This window comes from Python bivittatus, unplaced genomic scaffold (genome assembly GCF_059951505.1).
Source record: "Python bivittatus isolate LINGU-HERP-01145 unplaced genomic scaffold, Pbiv_v1 ctg000050_np1212, whole genome shotgun sequence".
NCBI classification, from domain to species: domain Eukaryota; kingdom Metazoa; phylum Chordata; class Lepidosauria; order Squamata; family Pythonidae; genus Python; species Python bivittatus.
Window position 1 is genome coordinate 11723897 of NW_028277033.1, and position 27600 is coordinate 11751496.

The following is a 27600-nucleotide window of genomic DNA, read 5'->3' on the forward strand; positions in this document are numbered from 1 at the left end:
ACTACACTAATACTCATCGTTTACATTGTTATCACCAGCTTCCTGGAAAGAGGCAGGCAGGCAGGCAGGGTAGCTTAAAGGAATCCTTTCGTGGTGATCCAGACATGTCCTTCCCTACCTGTCTCTCCACCTGCCTCCCTGGCCATCTGCCCATCCATTCACACATAATATACACGTGTCTATGCAGGAGCAAGATAAGCCTCTCTTCTCTACATTCCACTTTGGCCCAAACCCATCAGCATCATTCAGACTGCCAGTTCCAGCTGGCACAGGTGGTCCAATCCAGCTTTGGTGCCTTACTAACAAACCCTACAAGGAGCAGCTGTTGTTGAGGCCCCATTTTAAAACTTGCCACAGCATAAGGGGAGGAGGCATGGAGCAAGCTATTCCACAGGCTCCTACTGCTTTGTTGGTACCACTTCATGACCAGACCCATCCATTGTATCCCAGAGTTAATGATGCTCCTTCCTGTCTTAAAAGAGGCCTCCAGGGTAATTCCAGAGACAACAGGGAGGCCTGGCGTAACCATTTTGCATAGAATTTTGCATGTTTCTTAACTTCCTATTATTATTTTTGCTTGCTTTACATCCTCAACATCAGCCTCACTGCCATACAGTGAGAAACCGATCAACCATTCACGTTGAACCGAGCTAAGCAAAAACAGAAACTGCAAAAGCCCATCAAACATGTCTAACATTATACTTTTAACAAGTGGAATATGAAAAGCAATTACCTTTCCCATATTAAAATCATTTTCTGATTTAAAACCATTCCAGGATGTGCTGCATAATGTAATTAGTGTTTCATTTGGACACTCATTGGGCTAGAACCCCGATTCTGACATGGGGGAAAGTCTGTGTTCAAGGATGTCTCTATGGGGAAAGATACCAAGAGGAAGAGCCGAGGTTTTCTCCTGTGGGCTGCCCTAGTTCTTATTTTAGTCCCAGGACCAGAAGAGGCAGTGGATCCGCCTACCTACACCTTGTGTGGGCCAGTGTTTCCCAACCTCAGCAACTTTAGGAGGTGTGACTTCAACTCTCAGAGTTCTTTCGACTTACGCCCTGGCATATGTCACCCTGGCTTCTTTGGCAGACTTGGCTGGAGAGAGCACTGGACAGCTTTGGGCTCTGGGCTTCAGCTCAGTCGGTTTCCTGGAGCCAGATGCTGGGAGGAGGAGCCCCGTCCGGTCCCAAAGGAAGGCTGGCGTACCGCAGCCTGGCCTTCTTTCTGTCATTCCGCCCTAGTGGAGTGAGGCGGGAGCAAGGGTGGGCTTCCATTCAGGTTTTCTGCCCTTAACGTGCCAAGGGTGACCTTGAAGCCAGACGTGTGTATTGTGCCCTGTAACTGCCCGCCTGTCCTCGGGGCGATGCCTGCTCGCAGCCTGAGCGTGCTCACCGGGAGCCGGTGTTTCTTAAGGGCGGAGGGACTTCACAGCAGAGAGGCATAATCTGTATTTTGATCAAGTGCAATTGAAATAATGAGTATTTCCCCCTAAATATCACTAACACTTTAAATGTTTGAGAAATTTGAAAAGCAATTTATTATAAATCTGTCCTGCTGCCATTGGTTTTGTCTCGTCTGTGTGGGATTATCCTGCCTTCTGGTTGGACAGTGCAATTGACTAGAATCAAAATCGTGTTTCTGAAATGTAATCCTCTTCTTTCTTTTGTGAGTTCACGGTGGTTTACAACAAAATCAATTATTTAACTATTGCAAACATGCAGCCCGCTTTCAATCCAATTTCGGTGCTAAAGATTACAATCCAGAAATAGCTGCAGGAAGCCTCAGTGGAACAGCAACAAACCATTTTTTAAAAAAATTAGCTGCCTACAAGAAGCCTTTCTAAAAGCATGGGCCTTTTACCAGCTTCTGGAGGGTAATCTGCCAGGAAGTGAGATGGCCTTCCTTGGAAAGGTTTCCAGAACCTTCCAGAACCCCAGATATGAGGGGGAAAAGGCTGTTTTAAAAATGGATTTTGGAGCCGTCTGTAATGAATCAGCGGCAGGACTCGGTGAGGGTGAGAAGGCGAGGCTCCGGCAGCATGATTAATGATCATGAATGGGCTATTTTAAGAAAAATGTTCTCTTTAAGAAAAGATATTCTCACATGTCCTAGGATTTTATTTTTTCACAGATTTATTAAGTTACATTTTTAATTTCAATACAGTGCCTTTGCTAGGAAGATAATCCAATGAAAATGTCTTCTGCAACCCCTTTATTTGCATGACCGCGTAAGGATTGTGAAACAGTTTATTATTATAAAATTAGTGTGGCAAAGCAGAGGACAAGCTGGGATTGCAGCCAACTTAAACAGAAAATGAGTCGCAGCAGAAGGTTTTCCAGCACATGGCGCTGAGCTGAGTCTTAGGACGGAGCAGAGAGTGGGTCGCCTCCTGCTCTGTCGGTTTAATTGTTGTGGCCGTTGTCCGTGGAGTTGCAGCACAGCTACCACCCGGGAACGTGTTTAACTCGGGTTTTGTACACACGGGGCATCTGGCGGAGGCCCCGAAGAGATCGGAACGATGGAGTCTGGTCCTGAGCCCTGAGCGCTCCTGCTTGCGAGGCGGGGGGGGGGGGGAGAGATGTGTGGGCAGCTAATTTTCACTCTTAAAAAAAAAAGCTGACGTTTTGAATAATTACCTACAAAAGCACTCCATGTCTGTGGTCATAGCAGAGTATTATTTTGCAATTAGGATAAAAGCATTATTTATAAAAGTTCTAAAATGTTATATGAAGGTTGCAGGTCAATCCCTTTTATAAAAGCACTGCACTGATTGCGGGTGGGGGGGAAGGTACCTCTTTCCCTGAATTTTTAAGTTCCTACTTTATAGGCTGGGAATGGAAATGATTTAATAAGCAAGCATGTTCTAGAGATGTTTGCTTAGAGTTCAGATGGCTTCTCGGCCTAAATGCTGACCACGACAACTGCAGCTCGGACCTTGCCCAGTTACTCAGGAAGTCCGGGAATCCCCGCGGGACTTCCGGGGCGATATAGGAAGTGAGATGGTGTGCCTGCCTTTTCCCATGTATGCTCACATTGCTCGCCAAAGGTTTACAATCTGCTCAAGGTGACTAAGGACCCGGCAGCAAACACACCAACAGACAAGCCACGGGAAATGCTCTGTCGCATTCTCAAAACAAATTTGGAACCAAGGAGAGGAACATTTCCCGTAAGTTAGAAGTAGGACAGGTCAGGAATGAGCTATAGGGAGATTTCCAGGCTTAACAGGTATCTTTAGAAATGTCCAGGGGTGTGGGCAGAATGTCTCTTACATCTATAGGGTTAGGATGAAGTACCCCCAGGACGGGGCACTCCAGCGTTGCACTGGTGTTGCCCTCTTGCCCTTCTATCTCACCTCAAGTCAATTAGCCAAGGAAGCCACTTCACTCTGCCCAACGGCTGAGCTGGCCCTGAGCTGCCATCCCTTCAATCTGACCCAGTTCTGTATCAATAGCAGGTTGCACTCATGGAAACAATCCACATCTCCACCATTCATTCTCCCAACGTCGTATTTTAAATGATCACGTGCATACGTTATGGCAGCGGTCCCCAACCTTTTTGGCACCAGGGACCAGTTTCGTGGAAGACAATTTTTCCACGGACCGGGGGGGGGGGCGCAATGGTTTCAGGATGATTCAAGCACAGTACATTTATTATGCATTTTATTTCTATTATTATTACCTTGTAATATATAATGAAATAATTATACAACTCGCCATAATGCAGAATCAGTGAGAGCCCTGAGCTTGTTTTCCTGCAACTAGATGGTCCCATGTGGGGGTGATGGGGGATAGTGACACCCGAAGTGTGTTGCTTATGTCCAGCCTACTCCGTAATCTCATTTTGGTTGCTGTCACTGCAGAAAACCCTGCTTCACAAAGATAGGATGTTGGAAACGGAAGCAGGCTTTTCAGTGCTTTTGTGGCAATCTCAGAATTTTCTGCCTTGACTTTAATCCAGAACTTATGGAGATTTGAAGTGGTCTAAAACATACTTTTAAGGCCACCATCATTTGCGATCTCAAGCAGCTGATCCTCTTCTAGCACAGACAAAGTCGATTCACCTGGCTTATTCACAAATGGGTCTCGGATCCATTCCTTTCCAGTTTGGGGGTCTTTTGTGGTTGGGAAGGAATGCTCAAACTCTTTTGAAGGCTGAGATAGGTGATCATGCACCAGCTGGGAGAAAGAAGGCCCTGGCTCAGTCTCTTTCAAAATCTCTGCTAATGTTTGAAACATGTCAAAAATCCCAATGTTCACTTGTCACCCCCATAATTCCAGTTCGGCTTTGAGTGCAGCCACTTTATCTGCTGACTTGAACACGGTTGTCGTTCTCCCCTGAAGCAACAGACTGAGTTCGTTGAGCAGGTTGAATAAGTCACACACGTAAGCAAGTTTTGCGACTCATTCTGTGTCACTGAAATGTGCTGCCAATGGAGACTGTTTTTCTAAAAAAAATCTCTGGAGCGGTTCTCATAACTCAAAAACTCTGGCCAGTGATCTACCTTTAAAAAGCCATCTCACGTCTGTGTATAAGAGGAGACGTGTGTGCTCTGCATCCATCTCCTCACAGAGCTGCATGAACAGATGTGAGTTAAGGGCATGTACTTTAACGTGGTTGATAATTTTAATCACATCCTGCAAAACGTTATTAAGTTCAGGTGACATTTTTTGGCTAGCCAGCATTTCTCTATGGATGACACAGTGCGTAGACTCACACTCAGAAGTGACCTCTTTGACCCAAGTAGTGAAACCAGAAAGCCATCCAGTCATGGCAGCTGCTCCGTCCGTGCATATACCGACACAAAATGATCAACTCAGTTTTCCTGATATGTAATCATTCAAAGACTTGAATAGTTCTGCAGCTGTAGTGTTGGTTGGCAACAAAAGTGCACGTAACATATCCTCATGCACATTCTCCTGAAAAATATATCGCACAAAAACGAGCGTTGTTCCCTTGTTGTCAACATTGGTAGACTCATCAACCTGGATTGCATACCACGGTGATTCATTAATCCTCTCTAACAATTCTGCCTCAATATCCTCTGCTATTTCATCAATTCGTCTCATTACGGTGGTAGCCGAAAGAGGAACAAGTGCCACCTTTTGAACTGCAGCCTCTCCTAAAAGTTCATGACAGACGTCCTTAGCAGCAGGCAGGATCAACTCTTCACCAATAGTGAAGGGCTTCTTAGCTTTAGCAATGCGGTTAGCCACTAAGAATGATGCTCTCAGTGCAGACACGCTTGACGAAGTGGCGGCCTTCAATCATTGCTTCTGTTCTTCGTGTTCATGTTTTTTTCTTTTGAAAAACACCGAAGGCTTGTCTTTCAATGCAGGGTGCTTGGTCTCCATGTGGCGAAGTAGTTTTGAAGGTTTCGTGGCTTCATTGGATAGCCGGGCGCCACATATTGTACAAAGTGGGCTTGGAGAATGTGAATCACCTGTGGCAATGAACCCGTAATTTAAGTAGGACTCTTGGTATTTTCTTTTAAATGCAGCTTTCTTTTTGCTGGCAGTCTTAGAGTCTTCTGCTGCCTCATCACTGGGTCTTTCCCCCTTTTCAAAGAAGCTCTCCAGCAACGTTTGTTTTTTACTCATTTTGGCTAGGGTCAGCTTGTGGGCTTGCCAAAACTGTGACTGAGACAAGTGCGCAGTGCGGGAAACAGCTGCGGACGGTAGTGGTAAATAAAATAATGGGCGGGCCACGCGCGGAGTAAAGTAATGTCGGATTCTGATGAAGCTTCGCCCACTCGCCTGCCACTCCCCTCCTGCCGCGCGGCCCGGTTCCTAACAGGCCACGGACCCGGACCAGGACCGGTCCGCGGCCCGGGGGTTGGGGACCCCTGCGTTACAGCATTTAAGGAACATCTAAAATAAGAGAACCCTATTTTCCAATTAGTCTCCCCCATTCCAAACCTACAAACATTTCTTCCTTCTGTAAATGACAGAGGTAACCTTTATGTTCTCTTCATTAAGAAGGAAATATATAGATATTGAAATAATGCAGGTGTAAATATAGATAGAATAATTAGCCATGGCAATTGGTTTAAAGAAGAAAGGGAAACCTGGCAAAGAAAACAAATTACACAACGGCAGGCAATCGTATCACGTGTAATGTTTCTAAACAACTTCTAGTTTCATTTTAAGCAAGTCGTATTTCAGGGGTGCCGAGGATGCCGTGGGAAGACGCGGCTTGTGGCTGGCACTATGAAAGCTGGGCTTGGAAATAGAAGAGGGGAAACAACGTCATCGTCCTCCTCCTCTGCGCGGTGTCAACAGGCCATTTTCGGGGGCAAAGGGCAGTGAAGAACGGCCGTCAAAACAGTCAGGCCAAAACAAAGGATGGGCACCTGTACTGAGGAAGGAATGGAAATTTTCTGGTGCTTTCCCCCTCCTTCAGACGTGCCCTTGCCGGTTTGTTTAACGCCGGGTTATTTGCATTTCAGGGATGGGTCTATGCTCAGATAAAGTCTTCTAGTCACCTTTTAATAAAGCTGTTTTGAAGAATTAATTTGGTAATTAAAATAAATGTATGTTCTAAGGCTGTTGAAATACTTTTAAAAATGCGCATGGAAAGCGGGGGAAGGTAGAAAAAATATGCGCTGCCAGGGGTCAGTTTGGTCTCTGTGCATGCTATCCAGCTGCAGAAACAAATTAGCTGCTTTTTCAGAAACAAAAATTATATTTCTTGTCCATATTAGGGAATTTTACAGATCCCAATTCTCCCTTGAATCACATAATCCTGTGTATGTGGGCATGCAGAGTTGTTTTGGGTTAAAAATGGATTTTTTTGCAGGAATTAAAATGCAGCAATTTCTCTTGAAAAGTTTGAACTGTGTTCTGTAAATGTAATAATAGCCACCCTTCATGCATTTAAAATAATAAAATAAAATAAAAATAAACGAGAAGCCCAGGGCTGAGGTGACACAAGGGATGTTACACTGTGTTCTTGGGGTATCTTTTCTCACATAAGCTGTGTCCTTAAAATCATAGATATTAATCAGTTCCTCTTTGGGGTTCTGGGGAGCAAAGATGCCTCCAGGTTCACCGTTTGTTCTTTCTCTCTCTTCCTTTGGATCCAATATCTTGTGAAAAGCTCCAACCAGTTTTCCAGAAGGTAAAGCTCTTTGTGGCGGATTTCCCACTTCCGTAGAGGGGATCGCAGACCAGGCTTGGAAGGGTGAGGTTGATCCTGGTGATCAGCAGAACCATTCTGATCGTGGCGCTTGATCTGTGGAGCCCATGGGTGGCTTAGTCTTGGTCACTACCAACCTTTGACTCAGCTCACAAATTGTTCTATCATATTTTGTACCTTGGATTGCCCAACTAACACAGTTTCTTCCTACACCAAAGCCATCTTGATCGGTGCGTGTGAGAATTATCAGAGGCCCTCCTGTTGATGCTTCCTTCCCCTGTGAACTGAGCTGTGGTTATGAGGACCTCTGTTTTTTGTTGGGGTTCTTTTTCTCTCTTTTTTTCTTTTTCTTCCACAGGAACAGGTACTTATTTTTGAATTAATTTTTCTCACTCTGACACCTCCATGAAAATATGAGAGGCAGGCGAGCGCAACAGCCCACTCCTCAGCAGAGTTTGTTTCCGAGAAGGCAGCCGCAGCATGGCGCGGCAGAGCTGCTCCTCCCCGTCAGGTTCAGATGGCCAAGGAAACAGGTTCATCCGAGACCGTGGCTGGCTGTGTACAAGGAGGCCTTTGGTCTTACAGCGGAACATTCAGACGTGCAACTACTTCCCCGCCTCCCCAAATTTCAGAATAAACGGGCTGAGGAAAGCTTTATTGGGAGAACACATGGATAAGGAAGTGGGCTACCCTTCTGTACGGTTTTAATTCTGAGGGCGTCTCTTTCCGCCAGTTTCTAAGAATGACTGAAAGTTCCCATTTGCTGTGTAGATTTTCCTTCCTTGGCGTAGCCTCAGTGCGACGCTAGAGGGCACCTGAGAGGTTTGGTTCAAAGAACAAATCTGGTTGGTTTAATAACATCTCTGAAGTGTTTCAAACATGGTAAAGATTGATTTTCTTTGCCTGCTGTACATTTTTAATATACATATGAGATGCCGCTCTTTGCTGACAGAGAATGATCGCCCAACTCAAGGGCCTGGGAAGGAAATCGCGAGAGGTGGGAGAGAAAGGCTCCTTTTGCCCATAAAAGGAGGGGTTGTGATTTTTTTCTTGGCTTCCTTCTGGGTTAGATAATGATCAACTGACAATCGGTCATGAGGCAATAACACTGCGATGCTGAAATATGAAAGAGCATGTGGTGCGGCGGCTGCTCTGCCAACATGCACAAACAGTGCAATCGTTATAGATCAGGGGAAGAAATAATGGGGAAATAACTAAGCCCTGTAATGGCACGTTGGCTTAATCTCCCTGGCTTCCTACGAATCAATATTGACCCTCTCTTCCCCCCAAGGAATATTGCATAACTCTCGCCCTTTCTGAAATATTGCTGGTGTGCAAGGAGCCTTTTATTGCCTAGAGATCTTTTCATGCTGGCATTGCTGACTCGGCAAGATGGCGTTGTGATGCAGGCTCGCATCCTGAACAGAGGAAGCCTTTTGTGCTTCTTTCTGGCTTTCGTGCATGCAGAATTTTTCGTTTCCTCTGTGCAGGTCCTTAATTAAGGATGCTGCTTGGTGTGAGCGTGTGGCCCTTGATCTAAGCCTCCTCCTCCGGGGGGGCACGTTGTCCCCCCAAGGGCCTCTGGGCCAGGCAGCTTACAGGACAGGCCTGCACAGCTGGACTGCTCTTTGTCCGGGAAGCTCCCGTGCAGCCCCCAGTGACGACCCTTCTACCATTTAAAGAGGAGCGACTTCTTGGCTGGTGATCTCATGGCTCGTGGACTGCACTGGTGCCCCTTTGGCCCACGTCTGCATTTCGGTGCGGTGGGCGCCTTTCAACAGGATCTTTTCTAATGGCAGAGAGAGTGAGATTGTCTTGCCATCTGGGGAATTTTTACACCCTTTCACATGTGTAACACATTCAGAGCTCGTGACCAACTGGATGTGTCGTGCCAGGTGCTACCTGGGGATTCTGGGTGTGGTGGACCAAGACCAATTTTACTTTGCAAGAGAGATGTTCTTATCATATATTCCAGTGACAATTCCGGGGGGTCCAGCTCCTTTCCCCCAGACACTCTTCCCATTATTTCCACAGGGAGCCTCCTTGGAAATCTTCATAGAACTTGGTCTCTGACTAGTCAAAGAGCCTAACCATCTGCTTAACTTTATTCACAGGCATATTGATGTGAATGAGGCTATTCATAACCTCAGTTTCACATCACCTCAAACAGCTGCTAGATGGAATTAGGTATGATGGTCTGACTTTTCCCAAGAGAGCGTTGATGCACAGTAGAGTAGAAAGCAGGGTAGGACCAGGCTGCTTCCATGGCCATTTCTGTGTGTGAGTGTGCAAAAGGATAGCGAGTGGTGGATGCTTCTAAAAAATTCAGAAACAGACACATTCAATGTATATTTTCCTACAGCTGAAAAATCACTGGCTTTACATGTGACATTGGAATCCTATTTTGATTATTCAGCATTTATTTTGGTCTATAATCATAGAAATGAATGAATGAATGAATGAATGAATGAATGAATGAATGAATGAATGAATGAATGAGCGAGCTTGTATTAGCAAAGATAGGCCTCTAAAACAGCTTGTATTACATCATCAGGATACATTTATCTAGAGAATACATTGGCTCACTTGTGTACTAGTATGTGTAGGTTTAGGGGCTGTCTTAGAAATGGTGCAACTTCAGCAAAGACAGATATGTCCTTCTTGCTATGCTTGCTTCAGTCTCATTTGAGAAAGAAGAGAAAAACTAGTTTTCCTGGAACCACATGTAGGTCTTGGTCTTACAAAATGAAAACAGAGGAAAAAGGTGCCTATTAGTATCCATTGGTCCTGACTTGCCAAAAGGATCTGGAGAATTGTAATATGGGTGGGGCCTCCTTTAAAAAAAAAAAACCCTCAAAGCAACAGACACAGAACTCAAGAGGTTAGACCTTATACATTTAGTCTATTAACTGATATACTTTCTCCTTTTAACCATGACATTATAAAATGATACCCACAGACCGCTGTTCTTTAAAAGCAAGGGAAGAGGAAGAGAGATAAGCCTGAAGTTAAAAACCTGCACTTTGTGGCCATACATACCCCAAAGTGGCCATTCTCCACCTTTTCTAGAAAAAAACAGCCAACTTATTTCCCCCGTGAGGAGAAGCAAATATCTCATGGCTTTGTTCTCAAATGAGGTATTTGCTTCTTGGTGGGGGAGGGGGGGCGTTAATGTGGCTAGGTAAATAGTCCCCAGGCAACGTCTTCCTGAGCAGTGGCGCTGAACTTCATGATGTCACTCTGAGCTGAGGGAGGAGGTAGCTGGGGCAGCAGCTCCAGAACTTCCTCCACAAGGTTGGCTCCAACACGTTCACACCAGGTAATATGTGCCCCTCCTACTTGTGGGCAAAGATGACCCAGGCGCCTTCTGGTGCAAAATCCTGCAGCTCCTTCTGGCAATTTCTGGGGCCAGTCATAACCGGGACTTCACCGTGTTCTTCAGTGGTGCTTGGATGTCAGTGGATGAGACATTTTATAGGCTACTGGCAATAGGGAACCCTCTAAATATGGTCTCCAAAACTGCAAATACTGATCTTCCCCTCTCATATCTGAGGCAAATCTTGACAACGTTGTCTAGGGTTGGCCTGGCTCCTTACTCTTCCTGCATTCTGGTTGTTTGGAAATTTGGTATTCTGGAAATTTGCACGTTTTCATAGGCATTCTGAGAATGTTGGACCAGCAGTGGGCCTTCTGTTCTTCAGCCTCTCCTTTTCTAACTGAAAAAAATATCCTCTCCAATCTCCTGAATATTTCCTCCAATTTCATTTTTTAAAGTTTCCTTCTTCAGGAATTCCAGCTCCATTTTTTAAAATTGGAATTGGGTTTCCAATTTCTTTAACCCAACTTAAAGAGCATCCATGCTTTGTCAGTTGGATGAAGGATTTATCTGGTAGTAGTAGTAGTAATAATAATAATAATAATAATTATTATTATTATTATTATTATTTATATGCTGCCTGACTCCCAATTACTCTGGGCAGTTAGTTAAGTCATTTTGCTTGTTCATCAGACAGAAATTGTAATAATAATATATAATAATAATAATAATAATAATAATAATAATAATAATAATAATACGATGATACCTTTAACATCATCAAACAACATCTGCCTATCCCAGGTCCTTGGGAAGGACTTGATATGTGGATAAAAATGCCAAATCCAGTCTAAACTTCTGGCTGACTGTGCGACCAACAACAACAAAAATAACAATAATAATAATAAACTGCCGAAACGCAGAGGGACAAAAGATCAGCTCCTAATTGACAAGATGATTTTGGAAAACTGTAAGAAAAAGAAGACCAACTTGAATGCAGCTTGGGTTGATTAGAAGAAGGCATTCGACTCCCTGCCGCATGACTGGGACTTTAGAATTCACACAGACAGGCCCCTGCCACACAACACCCCAGTTTAACAACTGTTGATAAGAGTGACAAAAAAGCCTGGATAGTGGACATTGCAGTACATGGAGACAGCAGAAGAGAATAGAAAGAACTGGAGAAAAATCACAAAATACAAAGACCTGCAAATAGAAATAGAGCAACTGTGGCAAAAGAAAGCAAAGATAGTCCCAATAGTAATAGGCGCCTTGGGTGCAATCCCAAAACATCTGGAGCACCCCTTGAAGGCCATCGGCATTGACAAAATCGCCATCAGCCCATTGCAAAAGGCAGCTTTACTTGGAACAGTTTCCATCCTGCGACGACACCTTGAACACTATCAGACAACAACATCTGCCTATCCCAGGCCCTTGGGAAGGACTCCATAGCTGGATAAAAATGCCAAATCCAGTCTAAACATCTGGCTGACTGTGCGACCAACCATAACAAACATGTATACTACTCAGTGGCTCTGGGCGGCTCACAACAATCAAACAAATTGCAGTAAAGGAAACATAACAAATAAAGATAAATGATGGGAAGTGTGATAAAGTGAAGTGTCTCACGCTCCCTCGCCAAAGGCCTGGGTGAAGTAACGTCTTTGTAAAATCTTCTGAACCACCGTATACCTACAGGCCAGAACTGAATGCTCAAATCAAGAAATAACGATATGGATCAGAATAAAATGAGAAAATCTTTGAAAATGGCTTAATACATTGGCTAAATTGATCAGATGCAACGTGCCCCAGTCGCACAGGTTGCTTTTGACTTGCACCGCATGCACAGCAGCCGGAAGAGGCAAAAGAGTGTCGGGTTTGGGCTGTGACGGTGCTCCAGGTACGTCAAGAGTGGTAACACGTTCCCTGCTCATGAAAAGTCCTTTACTGTCAGACCGGTTTTTGACAAAATGCCCAGGTAGCTAGGCTGAACTTCAGCTATGCTAGTACTCTGTTTTAATAGCAGCCAAAATATGTGTTTTATTTTATTAAAAAAGGCTTGTATTATGACAAGTATCCAATAGATAGGCATCAGGAATATTTCACATTATAGCAGAAGCCCTGAATAGCAATTATGGTTTCACTTACGTGGCTGTGGTTGACCTTAACCTCAGCAGGCAGAGAACTTTATGTGGCATCTTGTGGTTGTGCTCCAATGAAGGAAATGTTGATATCCTTTTCCGTATCTTGATTTGGGTGTTCTGGCAGCAAATACAAGGTGGCTGAGGTACACAGTTGTGAATTAAGATGCTTCTGATCCAAATCTTGCCCAAGCTACAGAAGTGCCAGGTGGCCTTGAACAACCCGCTTTCTTTCAGCTTCAGCTGCCTACCCAAATCTGTGGTCTGTAGGAGTGGTATTAATACACACACGCACACGTATCTGTGCAAAGCTCTCTTAAGATTATTCCCATCTTTCCCAACCTGCTGTGAATGGCATACGAGCCCAACTGTGGGATGTTAAGTTGGGGATACTGGCTTCTTCAGAATTAACCATGAGAATGCTCTGTATACCCTGAAGAGTTATAGTTGAAATCCAGCAGTGCATGAGTGGAGGACAATGTTGTACAATTGGTTCCCACGCAGTTTTGCCTCTAGAAGACTCCCCAGGTTTTCCAAATGAAATTCCTGTTCACTGAAAGAACCATGCGACTATTAATAAGTTAATAAACAAATGTGTCTGCTTAAAAATTCTCTATTCTAGAATGAAAATCAAAATAGCTTCAAAAATTATGGACAGTCTTGTCTAACTTGAAATGTGACAGCATACAATTTTCACTCACCTAGTAGTCAACAATTGTTGATTCTGCTGTTTAAAACAAGTCAGCCTAATTCTTCCCTATTCCTCTTCCCCTACACTTGGCCAGTTTCTCTCCTTTTCTCACCCTCCTTTGGCCATGGATTCACACACAGGCAGAAATATCTCACTGCTCTGAAAAGTTCAGATTCATTGCGGGATCAGGTTGCAGGTAAGACTTGTTGTCGCAGAGCTAGACCTTTGACAGGGCAGCTCCCATTCTCTAGTGGGTTCCAAGCTCAGTGTCCTCCCAGCAGCTGGTGGCAATGGGAGTGGAAGTTCCACCTATATGGAGGCCCCATCAGAGTGAAGGCCATCCTAGTATTATCTCTGCACCCTTGCAAGAACTTTGCAGGAACCAAAGAGAAAAGAAGGAGCTTGTTGTCCTTTTATTTATTGATGTTGATATTGATACATGCATGAGAGCCTGGATAGTGAAGGGGAAGGTATTGGACTAGGAGAACCAAGTTCTAGTCCTCTGTTAGGAGAGAAGCCAACTGGATGACTTTGGACAGTTCTTCCCTGCTCAGCTCTAGAAGTAAAAAACAAAACAAAACTATCTGTCTGCTAAACCATTAACCATGACAGATCTATAACCTTCAGTGAAGATGCTTTCTTCCTGCAATGGATTGATTTGGCGTGATGATGATGATGATGACAGTGATGATGATTGCAAAATAAAGAATGGAAACCTTGACAGGCCACTGAAACACAGGAATTCCAGGCTTGGAAGGGACCCTCGTAATCCAACCCCTCACCCAGGGCATCCTTTCTCCCAGTCAATGCAGAAAAGATAAGGGTAGTCCTTCATGTTGGCAGATGGTCTCCTTGGGTACCATCTCTGGCAAGCTTCTCTGTTCTTTGATCAGATACTATTACTTCTTAAAAGCTTATTTCAGTTTGCTTTTCTTTGGTATTTTCTGGAGATACGTGGCTGATCTGATATAAGTGCTTAAAACAAAACAATATCACTGTTTGTTAGCACAGATGTTCACCTGACATGTTTGGAAAAAGAATTTAAGAAAATACAAAGTATACTTCATGCTGACCTTCTGAATGCTTCTAATGGAAAATACCTTTGGCGAGAAGTGGGCCACTGTTAAATATTTTTGCATAAGAGTTTCACTATGAATACTATAAATAGATGAAACTATAAATATTTTCTTATCAATGATTTACTTTTCTAGATGAGGGAAGTGTTAGTCACTTAGGAGCAATAAGTAAACATGTGCAGCCGTTTAGGGAATGGAAATGCTGCTTTAATGTCAGACTGTCTTTTGCTAGTCAGTGAAATTCCACAGTCCTTGCTGATTCATTGAGACACTTTTAATTATACATCTGATATGGGTACAATTTAAAATTGCATTATGTCATACCTGAAGTATGAACTTTCTAGAGAAATCCAAATTCCTCCATGACTGAAGAAAGGAGAAATTGTGCATTACTGCCATGGTACACAGTAATTTTCTGCATGTAGAAATACTATTTATGGAAGTTGCCTTTTCCTGCCACTTAAAACTTTAGTTTTGTGTTAGTTTGCTGAAATTTAAAGATGAGGAGTGAGATGGGGCTGGTGTGTGCTTTCTCTCTGGACCAGACATGCTTTGCTCCATTTCAGTTTCTTTTTCCAAGACTCCTTGCTGGGAACCAGCCATGCTTCATTCTAGCTTCCTCAAAATGAGACGTCCTCCTAAGCCAGAAGGGAATCCAGTCACGCCACTTGAGCATCTTCAGATGATTTTGCTCAACCTGAATTTGCCCCCTTTTCTCCAGGGCCAGCCTGACGTTTAAGTGCTCACCTTGGGTTGCAATAAATCCAGACTTGGACTTGGAGTTTGATGCCCTTTCCTTGGAAGGAAATAGTACCAATTCTTCCTTGTCCTCTTCTTCTTCCTTCTTCCCTCCTTGGTTCTGGCTTGGGGAAACTCCATGTGCCTTCCAACCGGTCTCAGGCGAGGAGGAGGTCAGAGCAGCAGAACAATTGCAACACAATCATGAGCTACATTTGCAAAGCAGGGAACAGGCTCCTTGCCAGCGCGTCAGCAGCCGGAGAGCTCCAGCCTGGCACAAGCATCCCACTCTCTGCTGCCTGAGCCCCTCATTGGGGTTTCTGCGAGGAAGAGAGCGGCCGGCAGGGGAGCAGGAAGCCGCGGGCACAGGCTCCGAAGGAGACCGGCAGGCCCCTCAGGGGTTCCAGAGAGGTGGGGCGCCGCAGCCGCCCGCCCGCCCGCCCACCCGCCCGCACGCTGTAGCGTTCAGGAGTCGAAAGATAAATCAGGCAGAGGTTTGCCGTCTGGGATGGGTAATTATTTCTTTTCTTCCATCCTTGCTCACTTGCTCTCTGCCTCTCTGGTCTGCCGGCCCAGCCCGCTCGGAGTTCTGAAGCAGGGGCCATTTGGGGCGTGGGGAGGAGACAGGTGGGGAAGAAACTGGGGTGCACCCCCAGGAAACTCTGGTTTCAGAGCATCAGGATCAAATTGGAGCAGACAGCTAATTAAAATGTAGAACATCCTAAAACCTCTGGTGTGACAAATGTAAGATTAGAAACAATTAGAAGTCACTCAGGAGGTCTGTGGTGTTTAGATTTCTGACATGACTATAATCGTCCCTAGAAGTAACAGAAACAATGGTTACTCTAGAAGAACGAGAGAGCCCTGCAGCCAGCTGCCTCAACTATAATCGCCAATTAATGGCGATTTCTCATGTTTAAAGTTGTTGGAATTGGATAGCTGAATTTATAGAGGTCATTTTCCATACCAAACAAAACAACTTTCTTCCCCCCTCGGTTTTTTCTCATCATCACAGAAATGCTTGCTTTTGCAAAAAAGGGAGCGACCTATATATGTGAGTTTTCAAAACGCAACTCAGAATGGCTTGATTTTCTGTAAATCTGGAGTTTCTGGGCACTGTAAATAAAGGTCTTCCATTAAAGGACGGTTTCGCTTGAGTGGTTCAGCAGTGACTCTGTTCCTGGTCCTGTACCTGTTTCGCTGCCAACGGACGTAACCTCCTTCCTCCAACGCCTTAGACTCCAAGGAAATGGCCAGAGAAGACAGTTACGTGTCACTGAAGTTCATGTCCGTGTGTGTTCACATAATGTTCAGCTATCTGCTGCTTTCTCCTAGTTTTGCAAAAAGACACTTTGTTTTCCTTTAGCTCTTTCAAATGTAAACAGCAGGAGATGAGCCAGGAGCAAATGTAATATAGGTCATTTCCCCCTAACAACTTCATCCAACCCTCATTGTGCCAAAATAACAGCAATGCAGGCAGACTTTGTTTGATGCTGTGATGCTGTGAAGGCGCTCCAAGTCACGGGCGGCGGGGGGCGGGGGGGTGGCCACAGAAACACGTGACCTACAAACAGCCCAACTTTGGAGGAATTATTGCAGGGAAGATCTGTCCTCCGCATCCACCGCTTCTCTCAGCTCCTGGAGGGAATTAGCTGTATTGCTCTCTTGTAAGAAATTGGGCTGAACTGTCGCTTGTTTATTTTCAGCTCCCAATCTTAAAGGCCGACCACGGAAGAAAAGGCCGTGCAACCCACAGAGAAGAGATTCGCTCAGTGGCATTAAAGATTCCCAGAATAATTGTGAAGGCAAGGCTGTTGCCAAGGTAAGGCGCTTGGGCACCTTCCCCGAATTTCCTTTCCAGATGAGTTTTGCTGTTCGTTTTCAGCGCAGCATTTCAGGGGAAGAACAGGTGCCGTGGGGAAGAGGCTGGGGCTGTTCGGCGCTTGAGATCCAGCTCCCCGAAGGGCACCCTCATAGGCTCAAATGCAACGTGCTGCTCGGCCTGTAATGTAGGTTGCGGGGAGCAGAAGTGGTCTGGCAGGTCCCCCCTCCTTTTTGTGACTTTCAGCCTCCTTTCTGAGGTGCTGTTCCAGCCCACAGCAGCATCTGGAGTGGCTTGTCTGAGCTCAGAGCTAAGCAGGTCCTCCTGGTGAGTAGATGGGGGAAGGTCTCCGGGAAATCCCACTGTGGAAGGCTAGACTGGGAAGGGGAGAAATGTGCCAGAGGAAGAGGGTGGGCAGACTCCTCCCACACCATTACCAAGGGAACACACAGACCTGCCCATGGGATGGGCAGGAGTTGAAGGAGACTGTGGTGGGGGGAGGGGGGAGGGGAGGGGAGAGGAGGGGAGGAATTAATTGTGAACCAAGTATGGATCTGGTTCACTCCATGGGCTAGTTGCAAGGCCAGTCATGGAGACTAAAAATGAAACACTGAGATCATCTCAACAAAATACACATCCTAATTCTATGAAACCTGTGGAAAGTCTCCCCTGCTCCCACTGCAGGACGCAGCACCACCAGCCCATTAGCTTGGGTGTTTTACACACAGAAAGCTTCTGTGACAGATCCACTCCCTATCTGACAACCATTGGTTACGCACAACCATTAGGTTTTGGTTGGTAGGGTAAACTTATCCCTTTTTAATTCGCTTGGACCTTGGCCATTTCCAGAAGCTCAGAGCTGGAGCTCCAAGAAATAGCAACACCCCTGAAGATTCTTCCTACGTACTTCAATATGCTTGATAATTTAAAGTTATTATATGCAGGAATCTTTAATACAATTAATTAGTTGATTGTTGAGTTTGTTTTACTGTGGAGCAACGGCCTTACAAAGATAAGAGGCTTTTTCATCCCTGGTTTGCACTCTTTCAACTCTCAGCCATTGAGAAATGAGAAATTGTTAGTTATCTGCAGCAGGAAGTAGTGCTTCTTGAAGTTCCAAGAAAGCACCCTTCTTATCTCAGGGACCATCTGAGTCTCCTTCACAGGCTTCCCCAAGTGGTTCTCCATCATGGAGTCCATGTAGTAGAAGGGATGAGAGCTTTGCCGGACAAAACCTTGTTAATTTTAGATAAAACTGGTTGGTGGTATGCCGGGGTGGGAGAAGCTCACCGAGCAAACATCAGTGTATTAGGCAATACTTTGACTGTAGGATAATGTCTCATTTTTGTGTTTATCCCTTTGTAGAAGGCTTTTTAATAAAATGGATACAGCTATTTTTAAATGCCTTTTAATTGTTTCACCTGGGGGTGTGGGTATCTGCACAATGAGAGGTTTGAGCCAAATGATGAACGGAGCGTTGTACCCACAGTTGGGGGTCCTTGGGAGAAGAATTCATATTTAATTTTTTTTAGCTGAATCAAGGCTCCAGAAAGTCAAATGGTAGTGTTACATCCTGTGTCACATTTACTGTGACTAAATTATTATTTTTGTCTGTTTCATATTTCATGGATGCTAACAATAATTTTCTCTCTAATGTTAAATTACACAAGACTTACTAATTTTGAATTCACAGTTCAGTTGTGTTTCCTGTTATGTACCTAAGAGCTATTGGTCTGTAAATAAGATTGACTGGTATCATGATGGTTCAGAGATATTGGTGGAAAACGTGATTTCTGAGGTCTGAGGAGTTTCTGAACTCAGTAAAAAGGTACAGGACCTCCTCCAGTTTTGTGAGTGTACGAAAGTCAACAGGCTGGTCAGTAGATGCTCTTCCTCTGTGACATGCTTTAAGCAGATTTAAGTGGTCTGCCTTCCCCACTTCACTAATCATGCACTGGCTGTAAACAGTGAAGCGCCATATAGGGTTGTATGTCCTTTGCATGTTAATAGCATGTCAGCGAATCATTAAAAACAGTTGCAGAATTGTAATTGTTTAATGTGGTAAGAGGTTGGTATTGTGTCTGCTTTTGCACATCCTTTCTCATCTGCTGAGCTCGTCTGCAAAGGTCGTATGCAGGACTGAAGATGAACAATTGGAGGACAGCTTGTTGGGGAAAAGCCATCACTGGATGAGGAGTTGCTCTCTTGCTCTGTCACAGGTGGCTGCAGACATTTTCTCAGAAGCCAATTAATAACTTTTGCTTGGAGGTTTATTTTGGAGGTCTTAGGGCAAAACATGAAAATGTACTTCAGCCACATCCCTAACCCGATCGATAAGATAATGGCACAGTTCAAACAAAATGAATAAATGATTTGCACAGCCCATTAACCTGGCCAAGATATGAAGACTTCTGTTTGCAACAGCTTTGAATGAATTATGAAACTATTCAGTTCTCGATCAGTAACTTTGTTATAAATTGGGTCTGCAACTCTACAGAACCCTGGAAGAAACAGCTTGTTTGAGCCCTTTTCAGTCTGGCTTGGGTACAGCGCCAAGACCACACTGAGCCCACTTGTGGGTACCTTTGGTGAGATGAGGATGGGGGAGGGCAAGCCCCCTGTGTTGCTTGGTCTGTCCGTGGCCTTCAACAGCCCTCACTGTGGTATCCCTTTGGACCGTCTTCAAGGGTTGGGACTGGAGGCACTGTTTTTGCAGTTGTTCTCCTTCCCAAAGGGTCAGTTCTGGTCAGCAGAGGGGGAATTGAGTTCTAGCCTCAGTGCTCCTCCATTCTGATTTAATATCTACATGAAACTACTGGGGAGGTCATCCATCAACATGGATCAGATATCATTAGTATAGGGATGATACTCAGCTTTACACCTCAACCCGATGCTGTCCCAAGGTGGCAGCTGTGGTTAAGAGGGCCTGGTATGGTGTGCCATTTATGACCCTTCCTGGACCAGAAGACTTTACTCACAGTCACTCTTGCCTTGGTCATCTCTCACTTGGACTATTGCCCTTGAACATCACGTGGAAGCCACAGCAGGTCCAGAATGTGATAGCTTAAATAGTTATGGGCACACCTCAGTTTCCTTTGTAACACCTCTGCTTTGAGAGCTGTGCTGATTGCCACTTGGCTTCTGGGTGTTGGTTGTTGCCTTCAAAATTCTATATGGCCACCTGCTCCCAGTTATATCGGCCTGTTCAGTAAGATCGGGGGGCCCTCTCCGCATTGCTTCTCTCAGAGAAAGACATCAATAGCGGCCTAGAATGTGGCCTTGCCAGTTGCTACCCTCCTCTCTGGAACTGGCTCCAACCCTCCCAGGGTTTAGGAAGACCAGCAAAACCTGGCTGCTTCAGTAGGCCTTAGTGGTGGGTACATGATGAGGCTATTCTCTTGCAGTTGCTGTTTGTTACGTTGGTCATTATTGTGTTGTTTTTTTAATCTGAGTTGTGGATACCAGCTACATAAGCCGCTTAGAGTTGGCAATGATTAAAGCAGCATGTAAGCCCAGTAAATAAATAACCAAACAAACTCTTGGTCTTTGAGACCTACCCTCAGTTGCAGGTGGTGCTGTGATACAATACGCACAAGCAGTATAAATGACTATGATGACAATAAGATGATTTAAAATTCTAAAAAGAGGGAAGGGAGGGTACATTTATTTCATAAGGAAAACAACTTCCCACAACTCAACCCCCACACACACACCCAATCCCCCCTCCCCCCCCAGATCTCTATAAATACCCACAAAAGGGTCACCTCACCCTGGGCACAGAGAGAACTGCTCCTGTCTGTGCTCCTGCACTCTGAAGATGCCAGTCACAGGTGCGAAACATAAGGAAACAAAACTTCAAGACCACGGCCACACAGCCCGGAAGACCCACATCAGCCAACTTCCCAGAACTTCATCAGAGAGTTTGAAACTCCTCTTCCTTTCCATTTGTCAAAAAAAAAATCTAATTCAGATGTTAATTAATAGCATATATCATGAGTCTAATGCTGAAAAGTTAGATATATGTTTGTCCTTCCAAGGTGCAATTTTTGGGAATGACACCTCCTCCCTTTGCATGAAGAGTCCACTCTGCCTTGCTGAATTCAAAACCCTGGAGATATAACCATATGCAGCTTCCTTGAAAAAGTAATGTTGGCATTTGTACCAATTTCAGCTCAGTAGGACAAACACAAATGATATGAGTTACTGTTCCAATTCCTGAATTATATCTCCAACAACAAGGCAGTTAGAATTAAATTTCATTAATCATTGAATCTAAGGTGTCCAAGATGCACAAGACAATTTTTTCTGTTGTATCAATTGTATTTTAAATTTTTTAAAATTTCACATTTCACATTTTTAAAGCAATCTTTCACTGCTTTATGAAAACAAGACCTTCACTTTGGTATTTCTAAAGGTCCAATAAATAATTATTGTCCATTTCATCTCCTTCTTCAGCTGCTTGTAAAAATAGATTATTGGCCTAGAAGTTAATTAGGACAAAGAATCTGAATGCTTAAACGGAGTAAACTGTAACGTCAAACTCAAATTACAAAAACGTTTCATTGGTCCAAAATAAGAATGTTACGAGAAGCCCGTTTCCCACCGCAAAGGGTTTCCCCAAATCCCTCTCCTGCCCCTTCTCGCCCCAGTTCCCCAAGCCAGACTCATTCATTGGTTCCAGGGGCAATTCTGGTTTGTTTCTCAGGGCTGTGATCTCTGCAAACGGGAGCCTGGAAATATTTCAGGCCATTGGTGTGTTTGCTAAGTGATCATTGGAGCCAAAGACTGTAGTCTGATTCTCTGCATGTTTACCTAGAAATAAATCCAACTGATTTAAATGGAATTTACTTAAACTCCATTTGCATGATTGTCCCCTCGGAGACCTCGGCTGTTTGCCTTCCTACGACACCTTGATGTAACTGCTATCAACACCCACACACACAGAGAGACCATGTTCTTTTCATGTCTTTTGTTTCAGTTATCACCCCATTTGTCATATAGAGCAAGTTCTCTTGACATTAATTGGCTTTCATGTCACTGTCCCCACCCCTACCCCATTTTTAAAGGGTCCCTGAATAGTGGTGGTTGCACTGAACAGTCTGGAAAACAAGGCAGGACCTGGCCAAAGGCACTTTAGATGAGAACAGCCCGGTAAAGAAAAGGGTGGTGGGACGGGAGTTTGAAGAGGGGCGTGGAGAATATAAATCCTAGCCTGAAAAAACAAGCAGTTTCCTTTCAAACAGCTCCAAAGAAACAGGATGGAACACAAACTTTGAATAAAAAGCACTTAAGGTAACTTTTCACTTGAACAGCTCCTCCTGATCCCCTCCAGGCCCAGCACCCTGCCGTGGGCAGGAGGAGGAATGAAATAAAATATTGGCGTGTAATCCAGCAGACCAGGTGCCCAGCTGGAGATCACAGGGAAGCCCTCTCTTTCCCTTGTTTCCTTAGGGAGATTTAAAAGAAATCCCGTTCTTTTTCTTTCTCCTGGATGCATCCACGTCTTTGCCCTGCCCCTCTCCCAAGTTGCAAGCCTGCCCCTCGCTGCCACAAAACTCCTCCAACCCTCCTTGCAGAAGGAGGACTTGATCTTTTCTGGGCCATCCAGCAGGTCTTTCAAGCAGCCACAATGTTTTCTCCGTTTCCTGCTAACATCAGGCCAGGCCATAATGGGAAGGCTCACAGGACCACTTTCAAAGGGGAAGCCAACAGTCTCCTTCACCCATGATCAATGTGGCTTCTGCACTTTGAGCTGTGTCACCACCCCCAACCCCATTTCCTCCAGAATGGGTCAGGGGCTGGGATGGCAAATCAAAAGGCCTTGGGTTCCAGTCCTCAGCTTAGTTGTGTTGAGTGGTTGTTCTCGAGAGCAAAGCTCCATTTTTTGTTGAAAGGAAAGACAGCTGTGATCTTCATTTCACCCTCAGTAACTTCCAATATTAAATTACATTCTTCTCAGAATTGATGGTCTGGAATCTTCCCAGGTTCACAGATCTCACTTGTCGGGTTTCAAAGGGGTGTGTGTATGTGTGAGTGTGTGTACATATGTGCATTAAAGGGAGTGGAGAGTTTCCTCTTCCTTTTTCTTTTCCTCCATATTGTAAATCTCTCTGAACATGCTCGTTTCAGGCATAGTTTGGCCCCTGACCCTACTCTACTTTTAAGGGATGCCCCATCATAGATTTTTCTACTTTTTTTTACTTTTGATAAATTAGCCTTTGATTAATAGGAACTGTTAATTCATTTTGGCTCTAATTTTCTTTCTCTCAGCACAGAGATGACATTATTTTACATTCAAGTGATACAGATGGAGACCATCAGATAGTTTCAGACTCAGTGAAATTTGGAACTAGAGTCTCACCTGAAATAATATAAGCCTCAAGATATTCCCTACATTTTAAATACCTTTTGTTGTACATGCATGTTATTGTTTCCCTTCACCATGAATGCTAGAAGTTTCCCGTTACAAGACATGTAAACACATCCATTTTTCAATAGCAAGTTTTAAACTATACTTTGAGCCCACAATAAAACAGATGATCCCTCACCAAATTTTAACAAAAGTATTTCATACCTCACCGCAAGACATTCATACCAGCTATTTTATTTATAGAAACACTACTTTCATCATGAACATATGAAGAAAATGTTCCTGCTAAGTTATCCAGTCATCTAAGGTCTCTTTTATATAGGAGTATGTTTTATTTTTAATACTGTATCCAGATCATGTCTTTTCTGACAAGGGCATTTTAATGCCAATAATCACCTAAAATGGTCATCATTTATTTAAGATTGTAGTATTAGTGCTACATAATAAAGGCTTGACATTCACTAGTTTGATTTAGTGGAAGTTTCAAGTATAAAAGAATTCATAGGATCCTGTCATTTTCTTTCTTTCTTTCTTTCTTTCTTTCTTTCTTTCTTTCTTTCTTTCTTTCTTTCTTTCTTTCTTTCTTTCTTTCTTTCTTTCTTTCTTTCTTTCTTTCTTCTGTTTTACATTCTGGGCACCCAAATCAGTTCACATGTTTATCATCTTACAAATATTCTTGGGATGTTCACAACTATGGGTTTCTATAGTTGAGGATCTTGTCTGACACCAGTCTAGTTTTTAAAAATGTCCCATGTTTCCATAAATACTTTGCAAATGTAAATAAGCTCAGGGATCTTGTATTGCAATCACACTGGAAAAAATGTTTACTTTCCTGCATTGCTGTTCTCAGAAAGTGGAGGAGATCCTTAGGCCTGGTAAAATAATCCTTTTGGTCCATTGAGGAACCATTTGGTGGGCCTGTTCCCAACCTGGTCGCTATGAAGGATCTGGCCAAATATCGAACACCCCCATTTATTAGGAGAGGTTACCTTTTCAAACCCCATGTCCGCAGGATGGAGGGGGGAGATGACATTCTCGATCGTCCCCTTGAGTTTTGTGTTTCTCAGGGCTGGTTGGCTCACTGGCCGCCATCACCTTCATTTTTACATTCCAAGAATATGGGTGGGTCTTCCTGGGAGTCCATTATTTCGGGGTCTGTTGCTCTCTCTTGCCACAGTGGGCTTCCCATTAAAAGAAATGTCCAAGGAGAGTGATGGGCATCAAGGCAGGCCATTGACAGACCTCAGGCTGCTGAGTGGTGCCCTTGCATGTCCCCATGAAGTTCCTGCCAGGGACTAATATGCTGGCCCATTAATAAAACTCCCACAGAGGTGCATGCTCCTAGCCTAGCCCAGCCCTTGGGGAAAGAGGCAGGTCATCATGGCCCCTTTAAAGGAGGGCAGGAGCAGGGCCTCTTGAACCTCCAGGGCCTCAGGTTCCAGGGGGCAGCCACCACAACAGAGAAGGTCCTATCAGACAGTTTTAAGGATCAAAGGCCTTAAAGCTAAGTAGAGGTAGGCAATGGAATCAGGGCGTATGATGGGAGCAGCGGGGTCTGTCAGTTCCCTGTAGCCACTTCTGGCTGGTGAGTCCAGAACGTTTTCTGCCTGAGAAGTGCTAAATATCTCCCAAGGCCAGGACCAACAGAAAGCATCTCCTGCAGAACCCCCTCTCCAGTTGTCCTGCCTTCACTTGCCCTTCGAAATTCTTCACCTGGTTGTGGCAAGAAAGAGCTGGACTCATCGCCAGCTTTCTTCTGTCTCCCCAAAGGATGGGACTGGAAACCGCTCTCTCAGCTGACCGAAAGGGCAAAGAGCCGTTGGATGCAAGTGTGCGTCTGTTGGTGGGTAGAGGTCATTCCTGAAAATGAAGGCAGCTGCTAAGCACAGAAGTTCATCCAGAAATCAGTTGCTTGGTCATATTAAAATGGGGTAAAAGAGTAGTTTGGTTCCCACATGGCCGCCAAACAGACTGGGCGCGGCCTGTCTTTGTGCATCACCCTTTGTAGATGTGACCACATGAAAGCACAGAGCAACTTAAGCTCTGAGAAAAGCTTTAATGTGAAGGAACAGCAACACAATTCGACCTTCTGAGAAATAGAAGCCATGATAGGTCAGAAGGGAATGAAAACTGGATCAGACAGTCTGCAAGATTTAATCTGCCATCTCTTCTTTCCTTCCAGGTAAAATGTGAGGCTAGATCACCTTTGTCCAAAACCAAAAATAATAACAGCAACTGTAAAAAGGGCTCAAATGAGGACAAATCCAGGATTTCTGTTGGTGAGGAATGCAGAGCAGATGAACAGGCCTTCCTTGTGGCACTTTATAAATACATGAAAGAAAGAAAAACGCCCATTGAACGAATACCCTACCTCGGTTTTAAGCAGAGTAAGTAGAATTTTCATTGCATTTTTGTGTGATATTTTAAAACAGTTTAGGCTTTGAATGTGACTTGGTAAGAATGGGCAGCGTTTAAGATGATGTGACCCCAAAGTTAATTTTAAATTTGCACTGTACGCTTATTATCCAAGTCATGTTCAGCATCCCGAGAGGCATTTAGGCATACCAAAGGCCTTTATATTCTGGAGGAGTTTTGGTTTTTCCCAACCGCTTCGAGCAACCTGTCCAGGTTTGGGGAATGCCATGCTAAAAGTAAATCCCCAATCTTCTGTGGGCGATCCGTGGGCCTTTAAAGTCTAGATGACACTAGATGGGCACAAGTACAGTATTGGTCCTGGGTTGATCTGTAGATTGATTCTTTCTTCATCCCCTACTCCATAAGGTCCTCCAGTTGAACTGCTACGAGGAATTTAGTCTGCAATCCTGTCTCACTTTCTTGGGAAGAAGTCTCTTGTTCCTAGCAGGACTTATTCCACAAATTGGCCTGGATAGGACTGCATTGTTATATTTTTAAAGTACATACCAAGGTGTAAAATGCTTCTGTAACTTCCCTCTTGGAAAAACAGTGCAGAAGAAGGAGTTATGTTAAATCAGCTGGTACTCATGATAGCTGCTTGAGTTAAAAATAACATTTACTTGCATCCTACCCAGTTTTACTTTGGGGGAGAGGATGTACACATCTAAAGAAGGTGTTTAAACAAGACCAGGAAACTGGTGAAGGAAATACCAGGCTTAAAAATCATATTTAGTGTAACTGAGTATAAGAGAACACCATGCAAAGAATTGTTTCAAATGAGGACTTACCACTGTTTAAAAAGCAATCACTAATAGAGGACAAATAACTAATTAAATGCTGCATAAGCATTCTGTGCAATGGATGGAATAATGTCATGAAGTCTAAAGGATGTGTTCTGAATCATCTGTAAGTTTTATAAATTATTGTAAAGGGAGGGAGATGTATTTGGAAATACTATGTATCCAAACCTCTCTCCTGAGATTAAAGTCACGTGTTATTTTGATGCAGAATGTCAAACCGGTATGTTTTACATAACAATTTACATACCTAATAGCAATTGACACTGATTGCAACAGACCTCCAGCAGCCATTAAAAGCTTACATAACTCTAAAATGATTACAATGTTTGCTTGAAAAACTAGCTGCTTGAAATAGAAGCAGAATTAATGTACTATGAACAGCTTTGTTGCATTATGCATTTGATTCCTGTTAAATCAAGGCCTGAGCAAAGCTTCTGATAGCTCAGGGAAAATGCAAGATTTAGCAATGCTTTTTATTCAGAAAGTTTTAAGATGTGTGTCTGTGTGTGTGTCAGAGAGAGAGAGGGGGAAAAAATTGCAGTGTTTCCCCCCCAAATCTATCCTTAATAAATTTTAGAAAACAGGAATATAGTTTAGAAAGCTGCAGTTTGCTATGAAGCGATCTCTTGGATCTCAGTTGCCCAGCGCTAGGGCAAAATCGCCCCAGAAGGAGCCTCTGAGGAGATCAGCTGGGTTAAGCAAAGGCTTTGGTGTTCCTGGAGACGCCGAAGTGCAGCGTCCCTCATGACCTCCCAGCGAGATAAAGGCCTTCCCAGCATATATTGGCCTCATCTCTCTTCAGTTCCACATACTGGCATCGCTGTTCTGGCTGAGGCTGATGGGAAGTGTAGTCCCAGAGACTTGGCTGGGGGTATTCCAGGGAGGGTTCCAGAGGAGGAAAAACTGCTGAAGGGGAGCCAAATTATCCATCTGACGGCCAGGATTGTTACTGACCGCAGTTTTCCAACCTGGACGTGTGAAAATAATGTGTTGAGTCAGAAGAACCTGTTCAGACCACATAACTCCTTTGTTGGTGGGCTACCAAGGTCAGTAATGCGATCTGCTGACTGGAGGACACCCGTTTTTTACGTAAT

The 27600-nt window shown here is 44.2% G+C and overlaps 1 protein-coding gene across 5 annotated transcripts in view; it reads left to right on the forward strand.

Moving 5' to 3' along the window:
* Positions 1-27600, forward strand: part of ARID5B (AT-rich interaction domain 5B) — a 164778-nt gene that overhangs the window by 102432 nt on the left and 34746 nt on the right. For all 5 annotated transcript variants that reach the window (XM_088130006.1, XM_088130026.1, XM_088130018.1 and 2 more), the window contains 2 exons: positions 16806-16921; positions 25474-25678. In XM_088130006.1, the coding sequence (XP_087986132.1) occupies positions 16806-16921; positions 25474-25678 (321 nt within the window). The remainder of the gene's footprint in view (positions 1-16805; positions 16922-25473; positions 25679-27600) is intronic.